The 21087-nt window shown below is 35.7% G+C and overlaps 2 protein-coding genes across 2 annotated transcripts; one reads left to right on the forward strand and one right to left on the reverse strand.

The window, feature by feature from the left end:
- Positions 1-15010: 15010 nt before the first annotated feature.
- Positions 15011-17124, forward strand: LOC136348634 (uncharacterized). Its single transcript, XM_066299616.1, has 2 exons — positions 15011-15114; positions 16422-17124. The coding sequence occupies exons 1-2, from the start codon at positions 15103-15105 to the stop codon at positions 16989-16991; spliced, it is 582 nt and encodes a 193-aa protein (XP_066155713.1). The 5' UTR covers positions 15011-15102; the 3' UTR covers positions 16992-17124.
- A 1779-nt stretch (positions 17125-18903) lies between these two features.
- On the reverse strand, positions 18904-20944 carry LOC136348592 (spermine oxidase-like). The gene is made up of 5 exons (XM_066299531.1): positions 20695-20944; positions 20221-20500; positions 19590-20145; positions 19335-19537; positions 18904-19224 (listed from the first exon to the last, which is right to left on the reverse strand). The coding sequence occupies exons 1-5, from the start codon at positions 20873-20875 to the stop codon at positions 18993-18995; spliced, it is 1452 nt and encodes a 483-aa protein (XP_066155628.1). The 5' UTR covers positions 20876-20944; the 3' UTR covers positions 18904-18992.
- Between the last annotated feature and the right edge of the window lie 143 nt (positions 20945-21087).

A 21087-nucleotide genomic window follows, 5' to 3' on the forward strand; every position in this document is an offset into this window, starting at 1 on the left:
ATCATCCAACTATTGCACTTTCGAGATTGGACTCGACAATTGTTGAGCTGATGTTTTTTTTTTTTTTTTTTGTTTTTTTTTTTTTTTTGTGAAGGGGGGACAGCACACCGCTCGAGGATGATGCCGAGCAAACTGAGAATCAAATTTACCCTTCACCAAGGATCGGACGTGAACCCTGATTCATGTGTCGTTGACAAATCTGTTTGTCTAAGAGATCAACTTTGGGGCTCATGAAAGGAAACTAAGCACTAACAAATACCACATCAATACAAACATCAATTAAAAAACTGTCTTGCATCGGCAATTGAGGGGGGAAACTTCAGTCCTTTATACATTTTAGGTACTGATTGTCCTCTTCAAATCAACGGTGACGATTCATTTGGCATTCGTTTCTATGACGACCATGAGTGGCGGCAATGAAAATGATAACGATACGTCATTGTATCGCTAAAGGTATTATGAGCCATGCTATTATCGGCCTGTTATTCAAAAGTTCTCGAAAAAGTTCGGAAGTTCACAGGCATTCAACAAATCTGATAATAGCGTCTTTTAAAACTACTAGTGTGCCAAAGAACTAATTATAAAATGAACTGCTTGTTGCAGAAATAAATGCGATTTATTTGGTTTCATCCCCAAGTATGACATTTTAAAATTTAAAAGAGGCTACTCCACAATACAACATGTCCTCTAAACTACCTACATAGAAATAATATGTTCTCTGCCTTATTTTACTCGGCTGTCTACGCTTTATGAATATTCAGATAGAAGATTTAAAGTCGATTCATGTTAATAGATCTCATATTAACGCATGAATGAAGCTTTACAGCATGCATAAACCTTCTTTGGTGCATGCCAGTCACGACAGTTTGCGCAACGGCAATCTAGTCAATGTACATCTACCAATTGGCTTGGTGTAATATTAAGAAAATATGGTTTATGGAAATTATACATTTTCAAAATCACTAAATACATCAAGTTCTTCATTAGAATTTGTACTGTAAGGCGTGTATTCAATAACAAATGTTCGCGTTTAAATTACGACTAATTGCATTACCTATTGAGGTTGATTGTGTGGTTATTATAACTCCTCCAAAATTCGGACAGCATAAAGACATGCGGGATGAAACTTATCCTAAATTACCTTAAAATTGAGATTTGATTAATTCTAGAAGAGTTGGGTTTTTGAACATTTGACTAAAAAAACAAAAAGTGAAAATATCGAATGAATTAAAAAGGAAGTAAAATGTTGCTGAATAATTAATACCCAACTTACGTTCATATTACAAAACGGACTACTCACACAAAAATATCGATTTTATTGAAATTATAATCAAAGCACACGTCACACTGAATATGTTCATGATATATTCATAGACGATCCGGACGGATTTGCAATCCGCATCGATTATCTGCTGAATGGATCCTGCTAGTTAGAAATCGTTGGAAATACTTTAAACTATAAATTTATCAATCACAATCGTTGGAATTTGAACATTGATACCTTTCCTATAGTGAAGTAAAGAGTCTGTGTAAAGGACTTGAAACTTGGCACGAAGACCGACTGACTAAACTCCTTGAGTTTCTTCACCCTGGATCTCCCCAGACCCGCCACAAAGCATTACTTTTGACTGAAGTGAACTTCTTCTTACTTTACCTGCTCTCTATTGATCTTGATCCATTTTTCGTCACTTTTTTTCTCCCCAATCATTCCTACAATCTATCCCTTTACGACATCACAGTTTCCGCTATTTTCTACCATTGTCCGCACCAAGTTTTCAGGCGTCTTGCACTCGCCTCGTTTCCTTGTCCTCCATTCGTTGCTCATTCCAGTGCCGCATTCGAAGAATGTATGACCTACATTGTCCCTTCTCCCGCAATACCTGCACTCGTCTATCTCCTCAATCTTAAACTTGTTCGAGTGTCAGGGCGATACATCTGCGGCCCTCCATAAACTGTGTGATGTAATAATGTTGACCTCTCCATGTTCTCTGTCCATCGGATTTTCTAGTCTCGATATTATCCTCCTTATCAACTTTCTCTCATTCCACTCTCTCTACAACCTCTCCATTTTGTTACTTCTAGCATCCCCTTCTTCTTGTCTCATCCCCCCTTGCCCGGTAATACACCTCCGCTCTTCCTCCAACCAGTATTGATACTTAACACTACATAAAATATTCTCAGGTTAGAAGATGTGGCTCTTTTCATCCAGTAAGGAACATAACATTTTCATTAAGTATTTTATTTTCTTGCTCCACGCGAGGCTTCTACTTAATCGTTCATAATCTTACTTCGCAATCATGTATCAAGCAACTTGTAACTTTCCATTAATCTCGGCTTCTACCACTTCATCAACCATCAGGAATCACTTTTTCCAGATTACTTCCTATCTTTTCTTCCTATCTAAACGATCTCAGTTCTCTTAGACTGATTTTTTTTTGTGGAAAATCTGATTAATAATCCATGTAAATGTAGTTATCATTGAGCTGATGTCATTCGTAAAAGAGATGTAAAGGCTTCGAGCACACCGGGTGATCCGATCGCAATTTTTGAGAGTCATTATTACTAGAAGCACCATCTGCTTTTTCTCTTAATAGATATTAATCGACAGATTGACCTACCTATGAGGTTCTTCTCAAAAAGATGACGATTATGCTATGAACGTCCCTATACTAATGGTTTTATATTTCATAGTTGTAGTGCATTAAACGATTAATAATTTGGAGAAATTTTGAATATAACCAAGTTTTATTCAAGTTAGAAAGTGTCATTACAAAAATATCATAAACCATGATATTAAGCCTTTTTAATCATGGTAATAAATTCTTCCTAACCATAGTAATTTCAAGAGTGGCTTACCAAGAGTTTAATACTCTTCTATCGCCAGATTAGTGCTACTTCATGTTAGTGTATTTTCTAAGTTATGATCATCACTGCGAATTTTTACGACAACGCCACTAAATAGCTTTCGACAACTCTATAATTTTATTTATTGTCGTTTAATTAATTTAAAATTTATAGTCTAACACAAGATTTTATAGGTCGCATACTACAGATTCCTCAACTGTCAATCTTAAATTCATAGTTTTACCTTGGTTTGGTAAATTATTATCGACTAAAGAGATTTTTGCAGCTATGCTACTGAAACTTTCTTGCAGAGAAGGCCTTAGCAAGACTGGCGCCCTGAACAAAATTTTTAATCACCGCCCCCCTACCCACAAGAAAAACCACCGACCAGGAAAGTCCGCCTCCCTTCTTGGTTTATACTCTTAGCCGTTGGCAAACCTCACACCTCGGTAAGTCCGGTACTGGCTTCTTAACCACTTTACAATTTATTTGTTGGTTGTGGTCTCCTGAGTGCTTTATTTGCCCTGGGTTAAATTAGTCAGGTGCATAAATTAATTCTTTGACTTTTTTGTGATTTTTTTCAACCTTCCTAAACACATCTTCGAAACGATTGAAAGCAAATCTAAAATTTGATAGATCACATACCGCAGATTCCTCATCCTTTATTCTTCGGACGAGCACTGCTGAAGCCGTGAAGAACTCTAATCCAATTCCGACATATGTCAGCATTCTTGAATACATGTTACATAAATTGTGATGCCCCGTTGTATTCTTATTATGCTGGGTCGGTACCTTTCTCAGATTACCGCTTCGATAAGTTGATGGCCCGAATTTAGTATGCTGTGTCTTGACACGGCTAAGTTGCCGTTATCGGGAATCCATCTCCCTAAATTAATGAAACCCTTTGATCGCGATATTTTTGTACAATTTTTCATTATGTGTATATATAATGTTTTAAGGTGCTACCAAGCACATCTATGGGTTAAATCCAAATATTTATTTTACATTATAGCTATTGAAAAGGGCTAATTTTGAACCATAAAGGGTCTCTCATGTTATGCCTTGAAAAGAAAAACAGATTTATCTCTGGGAAAATGGGTCAGGAAAGCTTTTTATCTTTTGACAATGTATGCATCATTTATTCTGTTTCCCACTATATCCAGTCGCTTCAGTCTGGATTATTTATATTGCTCAAGGTAGATGACATCCAAGGTAGACCATATGTGGACATATTGGAACGACGGTTGAGCAAACTGACGATTATTTTAAATAATAATAATTTGGGTTAACTCTTCCTTATACAGGGTGTAATATATCGTCATAGAGATATTTTAATTGACGATAGTACTCTGCAAAATAATTAAAAAATGCTAATAGAGACATTGTAAAAACGCACCATTATTGATATACTGGGTGACAAAGCGTCACATTTTGCCTCATAGTTACATTTTTCTCGCGTGGGTGTTTACTTAATTTTTGCAAATTTCGGGTACCTATTTTTTCAAAATCCTTTAAAACAAAATTTCAAAATCGCAGCTATATATAGCATATTATGTTTTTTTTGACTCAAGTACTATTTTATGCTTTGCATCTTTTCTTTGGTACTCCTTGTATGAATGTTGAGATCAAATTTAAATTCTGCCTTTAATTCTTTAGCTTTTTGATCTCTTGCGGCATTTTAAAATTTTTAACCGTTTTCGTAGAATTTGCAAAAATATCGATCAAAGCAAATTAACAATCCGGCGCAGTTATCAATTATCTGAAGCAATTTGCAACATTTAATAAAATATATTAAAGTCATCATTCGCTATACTTCTGGAATACTTGAGAGTCCGTTGGTTTATGAGTCAAAGAGTGGAGCCTTGCATGATTACAGGGAAGTGTTTTCAACAGTTTTGATAATTTTGTTCTCATTGCGATTTATTTTGAGTTAAGAAGTTAGGCAAAATTAGGCTAAAAGCTAAATTCTAGTGAAACGATTTCTTAATATTGAAATGCATGCGTTCCATCCACGTTCTAGCGTGAAGGACAGTTCAAGGTCAATATAGATTGCGAATCAAAAGTGAAATATATATGGCGCTTCCAAATATAGGTCAAGGCAACATTCCAAACATTCCACTTCGAACTGTTTAGCGACAATTAAAGGAGATGGTCTATTTAATAAGAGATAGCTCTGAAAAAAGTCAGCAAGTGTATCACCTTAGGTAAGACAGAGTACCAAAACGTCTCGACTAATGTCAGAAAAAGATGGATTATTTGTAATATAGATCCGCGGATTGGTTGTTCCATTCCGATGGTCAGAGTCGAACGATTTAAACCGAATAAATATCCTCGTCTCGGATTTCCAGGTTGAACGCCTCAAAGAGAGACAGGATGATAATATAGGGGACTCTCTCCCAGATGTGTCGTCGTTTGTCTCATTATAACCTCAAAATACTTGTTCTGATTTGAGTTTAGCTAGAAAATCGTTAATATTACGTTATTTTTAACTTAAATATATAAAATTTAAGTCAATTATCTACTTTTACTATGCACTAATAAATCTTTGGGATCGATATTACTTTTCATCATAATAGCGATGCAATTTAATCTTAAGAAACAAGCTCAATTACCTTAAAAGTGTAGATGATCATCTTATTACATGCTGTGGAAGACGTTACAAAACTCAAAAATTGCGACGACTAAGCTTGTTGCATTTTCGTTTAGAGCTTCTAGGGACTGTAAAAAATGCTATTTTTAAAACACAGAAAGTCATCAGTTAATGAGAAAGTATAATATTCAACTCTAATTTTCAGTTAAGTATTAGATTGTGGGACGAGTTGAACCTTCAGTAAAATTGAGTGAAGCAACCGTAAAAAGCTGGTAAGAAGCTTCTTAAAAAATTCTTTACCTTCCGCTCTAAAAGACGTTCGTCTACTCGTAAAACAATGTTTTTAGCTTATGTACGTAAAGGAGTTCTTGAATATGAATTTTCAAACATTCATGAATTCGTCAGGGTGCACTTTGTATATTTATATAGAGACGTCATTTTTTTAAATTAAGAACGAAAAAAAATGAAAGTTTACCGTATATGATCAATGGAACATAGTTCAAACATGGCGATATACAAATTTCAATGAAATCAGTCTTCTAACATTTTGAACCTTAATTTCTAAAGTGGATTGCATCATTTTTCATGGAGCGTTTCAACATTTCGACAGATAAAATAGTCCAGACTTTTTCTGTTTCTGTTGGAATATCTGCAGCTTAAAGATATTTTATCAAATAAGGAATATTTGATTGCTCACAGCCTACGAAATAAACCAGGAAGAGCAGGGCAAAAGGCGAGGGAGTAACTCCTGCAGGAGTGGCGAAGAAGATGGGAGCAGCATGGTGGATGGGTGACAACGTTAGGAGATAGGTCAAAGGGAAAGACGGTGAGGTAGAGCATTGGAAAGCTCTGAAGTATCTTGGTAGATTTCTGCTAGCAAAAGGGAGTTCAAAACATGCAGGTTTTGCCCAGAGAGAGGTACTACATCCCAAGCGGAATTTGAATGTGTTAATTTCATGAATATCACATCCGAGGCAAATATGTGTTTAAAAGGGCAACAACAATGAACGACATAGGGGAATTGCTGAATGAGAAGGACGAGCACTTCAGTGCCATAATGGATATGCTGGGCAGAATTATGAGGACAAAACCGGAAGAGGAGAGGAAAAGTGGGCAGAGAGAAACATAAATGGTAGTGGACCATCCCAAGTAATGCATTGCGGCCATTAGGGGAAAACCAAGGTATTTTGGTGGAGGTGCCAGGGGCGATTTTCGCCTACAACGTATTGGACCAACATAACTAACCGTTCAAATTTACCTAAGTTCAAAACGGAATTTTGTCGAGCTTGAAATTACGCAACTTTCCCCTAATTTAACCGACCGAGGAGGCAAATGTCGTGTGTGTTCCCGAAATTCCAGTCTCAGTGGTCAGGTGGAGTTACCCTGAACTTTAAAGATAGACACATTTAGCAGGAAGTGAAAATAAATCTGGCTTCATTGCAGGTCATGGTCATCCTCAATTCTGGCCGCTGCTCCCGTGAAACTCGAGTCTCATCCAGGGGTATCCAACTAATGGTATTCAAAACTATTAGATCAAGGTGACATATGCCAGCTACGGATTATACCGCCTCCACTTAGGCTCAATTAAAAATATACCTATCCGAGAGATGCGCTGCCGGTTTGCGATTTCTGTCTCCCATGAAAATAAAATAAACGTCAGTTAACTATGACGAGGGTCGTTTTCAACCGCTATTCCTATACATTCGTAATAAAGGGATCTGCGTACCCCGCTGCTATCGTGGCATCGCCCACGTTTTTTAGTAGGTGCTTGTCAGAATTCAGATATTTAACTATGCAGTATCTTCTGCTCCCCGAACGTGTACGGAGTCCTTTCGTTTTAAGAATTTAAAGGTTTCCGAATGATGGAATGACAGGATTGACGGAACGGGCGCGTTGAGCTTAGGTGAATTTATATTTATAGATCCCAATTAAGAAACTCGCTGTAATCATTACTTACAATGCTTAACATTAAGAGTTGGTGCAGAAATACCAACAGGACATAAACACTACAAGAGAGAAGCAACCGGATATGTAAAGGTGGAGAACTCTAGCGAAATACGTTATTAAACTTAAATGAGCACTCCAGGATCATCTCCAACAAATCGAGCAAGAAAAAAAAACAAACTGAAAGTGTGATCAGTTTATAAAGCGCCTCAAAAGAATTAAAAACCACATACCAACGTTATACAGTGTTGACAACTGAGAAGGAAATCTTAACGTGGCCAAGTTCATAGAGCGATGCTAAAGCCTTCCACCAGAACGATCTATCTTTCTTTTAAATTTTTGGAAATTCGTCATTTGCTTCTGAGTCAACTTCTTTGCCCCTCAGTCGGCGAGTCAGAATGATAACTCTTCGTGGTTTTATTGGGTAAATGACGAATATCGATATTACAAATTTCACAACAATATCTAGAAAATTCACTTTTTGATAGATGCCTGTGTGCTAATGCAAATTTTTATAAAAGTAATTTATCAGATAGAGGCCAGCCTACAGAGATTTGCTTAAAGCGTAATGACTTAGAGCAATTACACCTATCTAAAATAAGAATCAACGTCATGATCGATCCACTCCCAACAATAGTAGCTTCATAGGTGGTCTGAGTACATGATCTTTTATTGTAATTAGGCATTATTGCAGTGTCACTGCCTAAAAAGCATCTTCCTAAAACTGCAAATATTAACATGCTATACGACATACATTAAATTAACATGGCCGGACGTCAAGACGTAAAGCCATAGGTTCATTAGATTACAATAGGACTAGGGGTCTTTAATATGACTCGAGTACTCGAGTAGGCCGGCATCACAAATTATAGCCATTCAGTCGATACGTCTAGAGTCCAAAGATAAGATTCCCGCTGTTGAATATATTAATCTAAATTAGCATTTCCTAGGTAGGTACAACAGACAGGTGAAACGTTTTATCGCCAAAACAAGGTGAAAATTGTTCTTTGGATGAGTTATGTCTGTCGGCCTGCAGTCTATTGAACACTAGTTGTGACTATTACGTGGGCTGCAACAATTACAATATTTATTTGAATATTTACATTTAAAATTAGGTTTCGCTTGGTAATTACTATTAACTGTGACAATTATTAATTTTTGAATAAATGTATTGCAAAAAGAAATGCAAACCCTCTTAGTTTCCTGCCGGGATGGTGAATACAAATTTACGTGAAGCATATATTCCTAGACCACGTGCAAAGGGCAGTCTTAGCAGAGCTATTTTTATTTGTTAACTGTGTCTGTCTATTTAGTCGTTACCAATAGCGAATACAAATCTAATCTACGCAGATAGTTTTGGACAATGCAAAACTTTTTGGCAGCCTTTCGGTCTTTATAAAACAAACTCTCTTTACTAAGTGAGGCTCTTTGAAGGGTGTTTTTCTGCATTTTAGAAGTTTAGTATTGAGACAAATTCTTGGTAAGAAAATAAATAGTGGACAGAAGGCTATATAGGTGTGTTTCTGCTCAAACTTCGAAAAACATAAAAAATCCTATCATTGGATAATTTTTGGGTTTCCGATTCACGCAAAGAAATAAAATTGGGTACAAAGAATTCTTAGTCACTTGTTATTAGGTAGGTGTATGAATGTATTAATGCTTATTTTATGGAAATGAAGCTTTAAAAAACCACTTCGGCCATTCTTATTTCTCATTTTGACATTAATTTTTACACATGCAGAACGACGCAAAGCAAGTACAAAAGCCATTTTAAGGCGTCGCTGAGAGGGAGATATATAGAAATAGCGCAGTACAGCGCAATTTAATTTATAGATTTAATTGAGAAGAATCCGGTAGGTTAACGCTACATTTGATTTGTCTAACATATCCTAACAGTAAATCTGTTAATTAACTCGTAGAAAATCTTTTAGTAAATTTCCAGAAAAAATGACAAAACTACCAATTTTCTTTCTCCGTAGGGTGTAAATGATTCGTTTTAATCCTTCTTCAGAGGGAGTAAAGTTGCTGCTCTAACTCCGTAGTTAAAAATTTTTAACCTTTTTAAGTTCATTGTGAATTGATAAGATTGGCAAAAATGTCGCAACACAATTAAGACCACGTGCAAAACCATGTATAGTTTTGTAATAACAAGACCTTTCAAAGAAGAACAAGACCAAAATCAGTGATTTCTGGTTTCGTTTTATTCATCTTAAACTTTCAACTATCTAAAAGTTTGCTCTAGTACCTACGTACATTACAGGTAACACCTGATGAGTGAATAGTGTTTCTGCCCCAACATCATGGCGTATACGAAGAAAAAGTAGATATGCGTCATTCACAGTATATCGATCTACTTCTGTACTTACACGTGCTACTATTATATAGAGAAGTAAATGTTCGCAGCACTACTTCATCAGTATTGTAATATAATTAAGACAACCATGTGGTAGTACTCCTATCGTCAAAACGATATCGCCAGCGTTGAGTCGGGCCAAGCATGGACTAACACGTGTTCGTGTTAACGCTCCGCCTTATTTTCCTTGCAACCTGAGTGTACGTAGTTAACTCTGGAGTCTCAAGACTTTATGATATTCACTGAAGGAGTCACAGATTACATCTCTGACGGCCACACCTCAGCAGCAATATGGCCTGTAGTTCGATTGGTTGAGCGACATGCGTCGCTGCCTTCGCCGGCCTTTAGCGGCTAAGGGGAACATTAAAAGTTCCCGCCTCTAGCAGGCCACTAAAAAATGCTCTTTAGTTGCATTCCCTGCAATTGTCCCCAATTTAAATTATTGTAAACTAAAGACAGTGAAATATTAGGTAGTTAATTAAAAACATTGTTAAGAAATGGAAATGAGTAAATTTGTAAAAATTTCAATAGGCGTTTTCGTGTTGACTTGCAGATGCTAGTAACTTGCCGATTGCTGGTGATTACCCAGAGATGGAGATTAAGGACAGAATTCTAAATTCGTTTTTTTATTTAATTTATTTTTTGTTATTAAGTTTATATTAAGTAATTTGTTTGCTAATATAATACTAAAAAAGATGCTAATTAATGCATTAGGGCACAAAATTTAAAAATTTTACGTGGTTACCTCACTAATAACGTCAGTATAGTAAAGTCGTCGCTGATACTGCGAGACAGAAATTGCACCTTTTGACACTACGTAGTAAAGTTAAAAGACTCTAAACTAATGATATGATGAAATAAACATTTAAATTAACGGTTATTTCAAATTGATTAGCACCCCATTAAAATACTAATTAATTTGTTTTGTTAAATTAATAGATAAACAAATTTTTCTTCAATTTATTTAGCACGGTAGTTCAAAATTATAGAGCCCTCTTCATTACAACTTTTCCTCTTCAGAAACGTAACTATTTCGCCTATGAAATCCCATGTTTCAATTTCGGTAATTATCAACTTTGTCTTTTTCTCATGGGCGGAATCTTGATTTCTCACGCTTTTGAATTAGTGTTTTTTTCTATTACAATCACATATAATATGTTAAGGATCAATCTTGCAGTTTGGTGCAAATATAAAAAATCTCGACTTTCCGAATCCCCATATGCCGTGAAGAAATGTCTTGGAAATCTTAAAATAATGAACATTTGGGAATAAATAGTGGGAGTGATACAAAATTAAATAAAAATAGACCTCATAGGAACATTAGAGAGTAAAATTTATAATGTACTTAAGAATTAAAAAACAGGTCCACGGATGTAAAGAGATCCCAATCTCTTTACAGTGGAACACTTCATTTTTGCGGTGGCCCTAAGGTCCACAAACATAATTTTTCCTTAAGTAGGGCCGACCTTAGGAACTATCGCGAGAAAGTCTGCTAGGAGAAATTTTTCATCACCGCTTCCTATCGTCAAGAAAAACCGCTCACCAGGAATGCCTGTTGCCCTGGGCCGTCGCCCAACTTCGCCCCTTCGATAAGACAGGTACTGCTCTTAAGCCCTATTCTTAGCAATATAAACTAGATAGATCAGTAGGAAACACAAATTCTTATATATATTAAAAATTTAAAAAGAAATGCCGTTTTCTATATCGTCTTCGCATGGGATTATTTAGGTATTTTTGTCGAATGTGGTCGTGGACGGTAGTGACCAATATAAACAGAAAATTGTGAATCATTTGCTCTTCGTATCGGCGGTTCTTTGGCTAAGCTAAAATCGTGAACCACACTGAGATTTTCGTATTGAAGATGAAAAATACAGGGGCTCAAATTCAAATCAGTGGTGCACGTAAAAAATTAAATTTTACGACAATGTTGTAAAACGTACTCAATTCTTTGTGTGAAGAAAATAATATTGAAATCCTTCCAGTGGACAAAGATAACATTACAATCATAGTCGACCAAATTACCTATTTCTGTACATAAATTAAAATGCTGATCCATATATGTACATGTATTCAGTTTCGCTAGTAATGTCTGTTTTCAAAAATTTCGCATCACATTTATTAAATTGTGCTAATTACTTTAAATTTACAATAAAATTAAGGTTACAAGTTCTCTTGAACCTTGAATGAATACGAATGAAATGTGAATCTGCTTTTGAGTCTATAAGTGGACGTAGAGGGCGTCCGTTTCTAGGGGATATACAGGCAATTAGTAAATTACAGTAATATTGCTCAATTTGGAGTTCAAGAATGTGTTGCTTTATAATTTGAAAAATTTTTGCGACTTTATTTTTCAATTATTTTTTAATTCAAAATTTAAATTTAAATTTAAAATTAATTAAATCTTTTAATTTAATTTAATTTAAAAAATGAACCGCATTGATATTCTCAATAATCCTAGAAATATTTTCCATTAAAAACATGCATTTTATTATCTCAATTAATGATCGATTTTTCTTATCGATAACTCTATTTTCCTCTAAAGAGTCTGCGGTTCTGTATTGTATCTTTATGCCTTGTCCGCTTAAGAAGTTTTGATTTTATTCACATCCTTTTTACCTCTGTCCGACCTAATTCATTTTGGAGTTTTATTGAATTTAGTCTTGGCTATGCCCATAAATTATCATAAATTTGTCTTGACGAAATAAACTGTCGTAGACCGTGAATAGACATCGACGATAATCATTAAATAGGTACTTCTGTTTGCCGATTCTCATTGCTTGCATGACTCCGCAAACATCTGCATGCAGAAGATTCAATATGACATCACTTCTATTACATCATTCATTAGGAGAGGGTCGTCGTGTTATCTTTGTCCTTATGAAACATGGATGTCCTGCGTAAATTTCGCAATCCTATAAGATGATTCCTGTTATCAATTTTTTTCCAACTAATTTTTTACGAGGTATATTAACAATTAGTATGATGTTTGAGATTTGCTGCTGTATAGTTTTTTATTTTATTGGAATCTGGCCCTGTATCCAGTATTAGTCTCTTGGGGGGAGGAGTGAGGGTGGTTGCCGGCCTAGGGCGGCATGCCAAGAAGAGTAGCAAACTTTGCTGGTTGGTAGTTTCTTTTGGTGATAGGGTTGCGGTGATTTAGCATTTCGCCTAGAGCACTAGATTTGCGAAGGCCGATCCTATCTATGCTTGAAATGGACATGAAAATAACGTTCGCCATATTTTCAAGAGACCTTTCTTTACAATTAATATTATAGTTTTTAGTATTACATTCAAAACTCAAAACAAAATCCTATAGTTAACCCAATTTTTCTATAGATAAAACTAAAAACATGTAATTTATGGCAATGGCGATAATTTCAGAAAAGGGATCCATAGTGGCACTTCAAGAAATTTGAAATAAGTGTAATTTCGGCGCTAGATAAGGCGAAGCAATGCAATTTACATTAATTCCGTAACAAGTTCTCCAACATTGCGTGAGACATTGTATCGCGCATAAAATTACAATAAAATTATTTGCATGCAATTTTTTAAATGATATTCTTAATCCGCAATATAAGCTGTTACTTAAATTCCACGAGCAACAATTCAATAACTAAAGCGGAAAATGAAAATAGGGAAAGCAGGAATACTGGAAATGCAATAACTGTCAGCTGGAAGCTGGAGCGATTCCTGAGAGGCCGCTGGGATATTGCAAGTAGCTGCACTCGCGTGGAAAATCGTACATGACACGCTCATATCCATGGTAACCCTGTAGGTTATGAATATTACATGGAATACATTTTCATACTTTATTGAACGTGTCACTTTCAATTACGGGTAGTATGCCAGGATTGTTTTACTGAGAAATTTGGCACGTTTGAAAACGAGTAAATGCTTGAAGAAAGTGTATACCCACGGGTACATGCATACTAAAACGTGTCACTTTGCCTATGTTATATCTCTTGTTCAAGTATCTATATTGACCTACTAAACACCCTATAGAATTAAGCAAGCATACTTTTGTGGTACCTGCTCGTACTTGGTAGGTAGCATTATATATATTTCATGCATGCAAAATCTTCAGCTTTGAAATGTGCAGATCTAAGCATGTTTATGAATCTTATTTTGCGCATGATAATCTAAGGGGAACCTCATTTAGAACCACTATTTAGATATAAAAACAACAATAATAAAAACAATAAAAAATTGTTGATAATTTATTATATTAAAACTTTTTCTTGACATAGTGGTGAATAACATATTTCTGTATCATCGATAAAGAGTAGAGAGAAATTAGAAAATAATTCGTTCAGTATTGGTTCTATTTTATATAATATACTGAAAAGGGAGATGCAAGATCAAACTCACGCCAGCCTCACCACTTAACCCCACTCCTACCACAGCTCAATTCTAATCCGATTAAATAATAATGTTATTTCTCAAGGGTGTCATAAAGGTTTCTTAATAAGTGAGAGAGGGCTAAGTTTAAAGGTAGCAGTGGAAGGTGAGATGAGAACTAATGAGTTAACGTTTAGAGTGGTACTTAAATTTCTATCTAAAGTCTCTGAAAACTTTAATTGATATTAGAGAAAATATTAAGAAAAAATGGGCTGGGAAGGTAGGTACTTAAGTATTTTAGAGGTATATACATGAGCACTTTATATTTTTGAATGTAGTAGTTCCTGAAAGCTGATAATTTTCTATAGGCACATAAAAGTAAAGGAAGTCGTGAGACTAAATTGCTATTTTATTTAATAGAAATAGGATCTTTAATAGTTGAAGTTAATACAAGTTTGAACATATGAAATCAAATAAGGCGTGAATGGCAAATTTGTTGAACCTAAAGGTTAAGAAACCAAAACACAAGATTAATTATTCGAAGAGGCTTTCCTTGAAATTTAATATTGTTATTCAGAAGTTGTAGAAATCGGCAATAATATTTTGGAATAATTCAGAAAATTTTGAAGCAGATTTTCACCCAACGAAGTAATGGAAAGGTATTTGTTCAAGACTGGTACTAGTTTCAAGACGAAATAAAAACAATGTAAGTAATACTTTAAATTTAAAATATATTTATTGTAATTATGATTTATCTACGTTCAGCAGTTTTATGCAATTTGTATGAGCGAAAGACTAAAATTTACCAAAAGTTAGCACTAAACAATATAAATTATTCCCCAATTTAACATATACAATGTCAATGTTCTTTTCCTTGATTACATGTGATATGATACAATTATTATTAATCCCTTTCACTCTGAAAATCCCCACTTGATGAGCACTGTTATAAAAGGTAAAGACTTTCATTAATGTTCATCAGTTTAGTTCTACTTTCTTCAGGTTCACGGTTTCAGATCTCATCCGACACGAAATGAAAGTAATTGTGAGTACCTTATTCTTTTACCTACTACATGCAGATGTTAGTTCCACGAGAAGAAATTGTTACATTCACTCTAATTTGAATTTAAATTATTTCATCGGTTTTTCCTGATTTCCGAATTGGGTCTCTTGTATGGTAATGGTATGAGAATGTAATGAATTCTATTTCAGTCACGCAGTTCTCAATTTAATTTGTTTGTCAGGAAGTAGTTACTGGAAAGTATTGAAATTTTCGCTAGAGAATAGTTTTCGTAAAAAAGATATTGTTTACAGCTATTTTTAATATCGATTTATTAGATTTTAAAACTTGTTTTTAATCTATCAGATTTACTGTTTTTAATGAAAATCGTGATACGTTTGGCGCTATTTGCCTTCATATCGTAAAAATTATATTACATTTTTTGGGATGTTCAAAATGAAAAATTTAGATTCTGAAAATATATTTAATATAATTAAATTTTGTGAGCTCTTCTCACCTTTCATAACTTCCGGATTATTTTACAATATTTTTTTCTTTTTCCTTCATTTTTTTGGTCCTCAGTTAATTTTTGGTTTTTGCAATTTTTTTTATTCCCCAAAAATTATGAAATTCAAAAAGGTGAAAGTAAGATCTTTTTCAACTTTTCTATTTTTCCTGCTCTTCATTATCCTCATACTTTCTTTTCTTCATATTTTCCAAAACGTAACTGCGTCAAGAGCATTTACCTTTTACAGCTCCGTACTTAAATTTTAGTTAACATAACTCATCAATTTATCGATCAATTTTGAGTTTAAAGCTTTTTTTTTGTCTCGAGGAACACCTTTTAAATACACTTAATCTGGTATTCTGACGACTAAATAGTATGGGACTTCCCGACCACCTTCCTCTTCTTCTACACCATCGCAAAAATGGCATCGCCACAGCGAAACCACTTTGTTTTGCATTCCAAATCTCGTTAATGAGGGATGTCGAAATTAAGGTCTCCACGTGTCCTTTTAGTATGACTTGTTGCTCTTTGAATAACGGGCATTGTAAAGTGTAGTGTTATGCGGTATCAGCGTTTTCGCAGTTCTCATAATTCAGGACCATTTTCCCTATTCTGCAAGTGAAGCTTTTAGGACTTCTATGTCCGTTGATAAAGTTAGATAGTAGTTTAGGCTCCCACACTGGAACTTAGAGCTAATTGTGATAATCCTTCATTAATCCTAAAACATTCTTTCACTATAAACATCACCGTTTGCAGTTCAATTCACTGAATACCGCGAATCTAAGGCTTATTTTATGACCTTAATTATTTTCCACTGACTCACACAAACCCATATTTTCTCCAGGGTGCCTCCTTCATAGTTGCTCTGGCGTTAGGCTCCGCATTAGCCGGATATGCAGAGAGCGATGGCCATGACGGTGGCGGTGGATACGACCTTCAAGATCACAGCATTGGTGAAGACCATGGATGGCAAGCCAGCGGAGGCGGTGGTGATGACGGTGGCGTTGAATACCATCAAGCTCCAACCAAGCACTTTGAGCACACCAAAGCCGTCCCGATCCATGTCGTAAAGAAGGTAGGAGTCCCCTTGCCACACCCAGTTGGAGTACCAGTACCACAAGTCGTCAAAGTGCCAGTGCCGCAACCTTACCCTGTACATGTTCATGTACCCCAGCCAATCCCAATTCCAATCTACAAATTAGTACCACAGGAAATTGAAAAAAAAATCCCCATTCATGTTGAGAAGTTGGTGCCCGTCTATATTAAAAAGCCCTATAAGGTCGAAATTGAGAAGCATTATCCCGTACATGTTAACAAGCCATATCCAGTTCATGTTCCCGTCTTCAAGCATGTGTACCATGAGACCAAGCATGAAAAATCCGTAGATCACGGCGGTAAAGGAGGATGGAACTAGATTTGGAGCGTTTTGACTGACTTATCAAATTCCTGTTGGTTTTTTTTTGTATATAGGATGTTGTTAATTTTATTTTTGTATTGTTGACTGTTTATAAAAAAATGAATGCGAACATAAATGTTTCATTTATTAATTCCGTTTTAGTTGTATTTTTCGCCATCAATCGATCGCCATCCATGAATAAATCAATGACCCTCAATAACTATTGCAGGCGGAACAGGAAGGCTTTCACTTCTTTATCTTATAACCAATATGTATTTGTAACAGAGAAACAACAGATTATGGAATAGTTCCGATTCGTTATTAACGTTACTTTTCCTGCCGGTGGTGAATGGTTACTTTCACTAAATCATTAAGAACCGTTAATTATGCGCCAGTGATATGATACACTTGACAAAGTTCTGCACTAAATCAAGGAATTTTGGCGATGATGGAAATAATAAAGAGAATTTTTTTTAGGAGAGTTGGTGAATATTGAGTGAAAGGAGCAAACACCTTGTGAGAATTTCCAATACTCAGCAATTCTTTTTTACCTAATAACAGTTTCTTTTATCAACAATATCCAACTTAGTTCAATTTAAACAGTTTTAATAAAGTTTTTTATTATCCCGCTCTTGGGATTTCACTGATTCCAGTACACTTTCAACCGATATTATAAAAAACTGAGCGGGATAAATCTGTCCCAATTCCGTTTTGTTATCACTGTGATGCGCCATGACCTTTGAACCTCCGGGTCAATTAGTGCTATGGGAAAATTCATATTTAGACGATTTTTTGAACTCTGCTACTATGAAAAGATAAGTGCATGAAAAACCAAAACAACTATCGTATGAATCCGTAATATACGTGGTGTACTGACTCACCGAAAGACACCATAAGCTGAGTTGCATCTAATACGTTTAGCAAAGTTGAGTTTTTAGGAATGTCGACGGAAGAAAGTAACTTCCACCAAATTTATGATGTTGATGATAATGGAGAATAACTCGTATGTACTGTGAGAGGATCCATCACTAGTGCTGTTGTGATGGGTTTACCGTATTAAATAAATCCATCCTAGTTACTTCATACTTTTGTATGTTTAAGGTCAATTTTGATTTTTATGCGTTTTTATGATCATTGCTTGTGCAATTTTGGTATTATAGTTTGGTTACTAGGCACTTATCACCTTTAGAAGAGATAGAAAGGTCGGATGAGAACAGATGTTAACTGTACCCATTGACTCGGATCAAATAGGTTAATGACTAACTAGTGAATAACTTACTTTTACATTAATAAGACTGCGTTCTTTTTCCAATTGAAAGGTCTCTAGCGACTAAGCAGTTGTACAATCGCGTCAAGAACAGATAAACAAGCTCCAAGTCAGTCTTCACAAGGTGGCTCCATTCACGTCCTTTCGGCGCTTTCGGGGAGCAAAGGAAATAGTTTATCATCGCCAAGGCTAAAATATGACAATAAAAAGTATGGAATCGTCGGCGATTTAAGTTATAGTTTTGACCCCAAAAGCAGCTGGGAACCCAGAACTGCGTTCTTTGGGTAGAGGAGAAAGCTATCACCTATTTATTTCTTCCATAAGTACAGGCGACGCCAGAGCAATTTATTAGCAATTTTGGCACCCTGGGCGAAAATTCTGATCACTACCCCCCACCTCCTCCAACAAAAATCGCCGATAAGGAATTTCCTCCGCCCTAACTCGTCTAAAATTCTCCTTCCCTCCCATAAGGCTGATACTGGGTAATACTAAAGTCAAAAATAATAAGTGTTTCTCTTCATTTAAAGTACTTTAATTTTTTGTGAATTTCTTGATAGCAATGAACCTGTCCCAGGTTGTGTCGTTTTGCAAGTTCCATTGCAGCTGATATTCGCCTTAAGTAAAAGAGACTATAAGGAATGGATCTTATGAAAACAATTGAGATTGATCCAAGCAAAATATTTATATAATATTTGGTAACACTAGTACATCTATTGGAGCATTGAAAATACCCTAATTTGCAGAACAATTAATTATTTATAAAGCTGTATGAGCCTCTCTGCCTCTCGGTATCCAGATTCAATGGCTCCATGAACTGTTGAAAAGTAATGAGGATGAGTGGCCTCACCAGCAAACATAACGTTAGGTTTTCCGGTTTTACTATTCAATGGAGCGGCCAGTTTCGCTTGAAGATTTTTTGCAGTTGATTTGGCAGATTCGTAAGAGTAAGTCCCTCGGAAGTGTGGATTACTGTACCATTCCGATCTGCAAAATGTAATTTTGTCCAGATGAAGCGCAGGCAAAGTTATCAGATGAACACATAAATTTACACTTAAAGATCAATAAGGCTACGAATCATTAAATTTGAATTTTACTTGAGTAATTTATCCGGCATTGTAACGTTATAGTACGGGGACAGGAATTTGTGAATGACAAACTTGTGAGCTGTCAAAACTTCCTCATCAGTTAGATTTTCAATTCGAGGAACGTATTTCCCTGCAAACCACGCAATCAGCACATTTGGGTTGCTTTCCGCCTGGGAAAAGCCATTAATATTTAACAACCATTCCATGTTTTTCTGAAATTTTGGTATGTAACTATACAGCGATAAGGGCGGCGCAAAATGTTACCTTTTTAAGTACATCCTTATCCTCCTTGGTAAATAGAAACATATAAAAATGGGAATCCCACCACTTATCAGGAAAATGTAAAATAACTTTCAGTATGGCCCCAAATCCCCTTTGCTTAATTGCCTCCACCTTATCCTCTGAGAGTGCAGGGCTAAATAGGCGTTCATGGTCTGCTTTAAGCACCCCCAAAGAGGGAGTGAAAATTACATGGTCTGCTAAATATTTATTCCCATCAGTTGTAGTTACTGTTATTTTGTCTTCATCCCAGTTAGTGATGTTATCGACCTCTTTGCCCATGAAAATTTTATCATCAATCGGCAAACCTTTGTTGTTGGGATATTTCTCCATCATTATTTCCAGTATCGTCTTGTATCCATGACCATTCCAATTCATGTATATATCACCGCCGCATAATTTGTATTCAGTGGTACTTTTCAGATCATTTAAATCAAATGAACTATCGTACGAGCAGAGATACGCATCAACAAACTCAATTGCTTCAGTTAAGATTTCGACTTCCTTAGGGTCTTGACTGGTTTGTGGAATTTCTTTTGCCCTAAAAATTCCCACCGAATCATTCAACCAATTTCCATTTGGGCGCTTGGTGTTCCAGATTACTTATAGCCCTTACTTGATCCTTAAACATTCTCCTACCGACTTCACATATTCACATCCTTCAGTAGTTTCGTTACTGGCTGCTAGGGATTCAGCAAAATCAATTAGTTTTTTCCTGGTTTTCTTATCGACTTTTTCGCCATTTGAACGAAGGATTTGGAAGTCCTCCGTAGAATGTTGCAATATGTTGTATGATTGTTCCATTGAATATACAATGTTTCCTTCCTGGCCATGGCAAAACTCTGCTCCTAAATCTACATAAGCGTTACCGAATCGGACACTGTTGATCCTTCCACCTAAAATCCGAATGAAGAAGTTCTCCTTTATGTTTTCCTATGTTCACTTCTAAAATTGTGCAGTTCCACTATTTTTATGCTCATTTTCAACTACTTTTATCGACGTTTTAAGTTTGATTTGGTTGATGCTCCAACCCGCTTAATAGCTTAGTTCAGCTTTGTATCTTACTTTTGCAATAAAAATAGTTTCTTACCTATTCTGTGTTCAGCCTCAAGTATCGTTATGTTGGTGAAATTATTTTTGAGCAGTTTTGTAGATGCTGCTATGCCCGAAGGACCGCTGCCGATGACTATAATGGACACTTCAGAGGGTGCTGGCACACCCAATAAGCCTCTAAGCAAGGAAAATATCACAATTTGTGTGAAGATCCACATTATGCATTCACCATACAGTAGTTATCTATAAAAGCAGCTCTCAAATGCTAATAATGAATTATCGTCGATATATTTAGACAATTTAGGAAATTATGTAACTAGTTGTGATAGTTTTGTTTATCAAAATTAAGAGCGACCAGGTTCACCAGTAGTGGAGATACGAGTTTTTGGTATTAATAAAGTACGGGTTGTCGTAAGGCCCTATGCCTTAC

Source organism: Euwallacea fornicatus, chromosome 34 (assembly GCF_040115645.1).
Source record: "Euwallacea fornicatus isolate EFF26 chromosome 34, ASM4011564v1, whole genome shotgun sequence".
Classification (NCBI taxonomy): Eukaryota; Metazoa; Arthropoda; class Insecta; order Coleoptera; family Curculionidae; genus Euwallacea; species Euwallacea fornicatus.

What these genes read in the sequence shown, in the direction of transcription:
- LOC136348592 (XM_066299531.1), bottom strand. Translation starts at nt 20,875, where the DNA reads ATGTGGATCTTCACACAAATTGTGATATTTTCCTTGCTTAGAGGCTTA. An exon ending in TGAGGCTGAACACAGAATAG is followed by an intron (nt 20,501 to 20,694) that starts GTAAGAAACTAT and finishes TTCGGATTTTAG; the next exon opens with GTGGAAGGATCAACAGTGTC. An exon ending in ATGCCGGATAAATTACTCAA is followed by an intron (nt 19,225 to 19,334) that starts GTAAAATTCAAA and finishes TACATTTTGCAG; the next exon opens with ATCGGAATGGTACAGTAATC.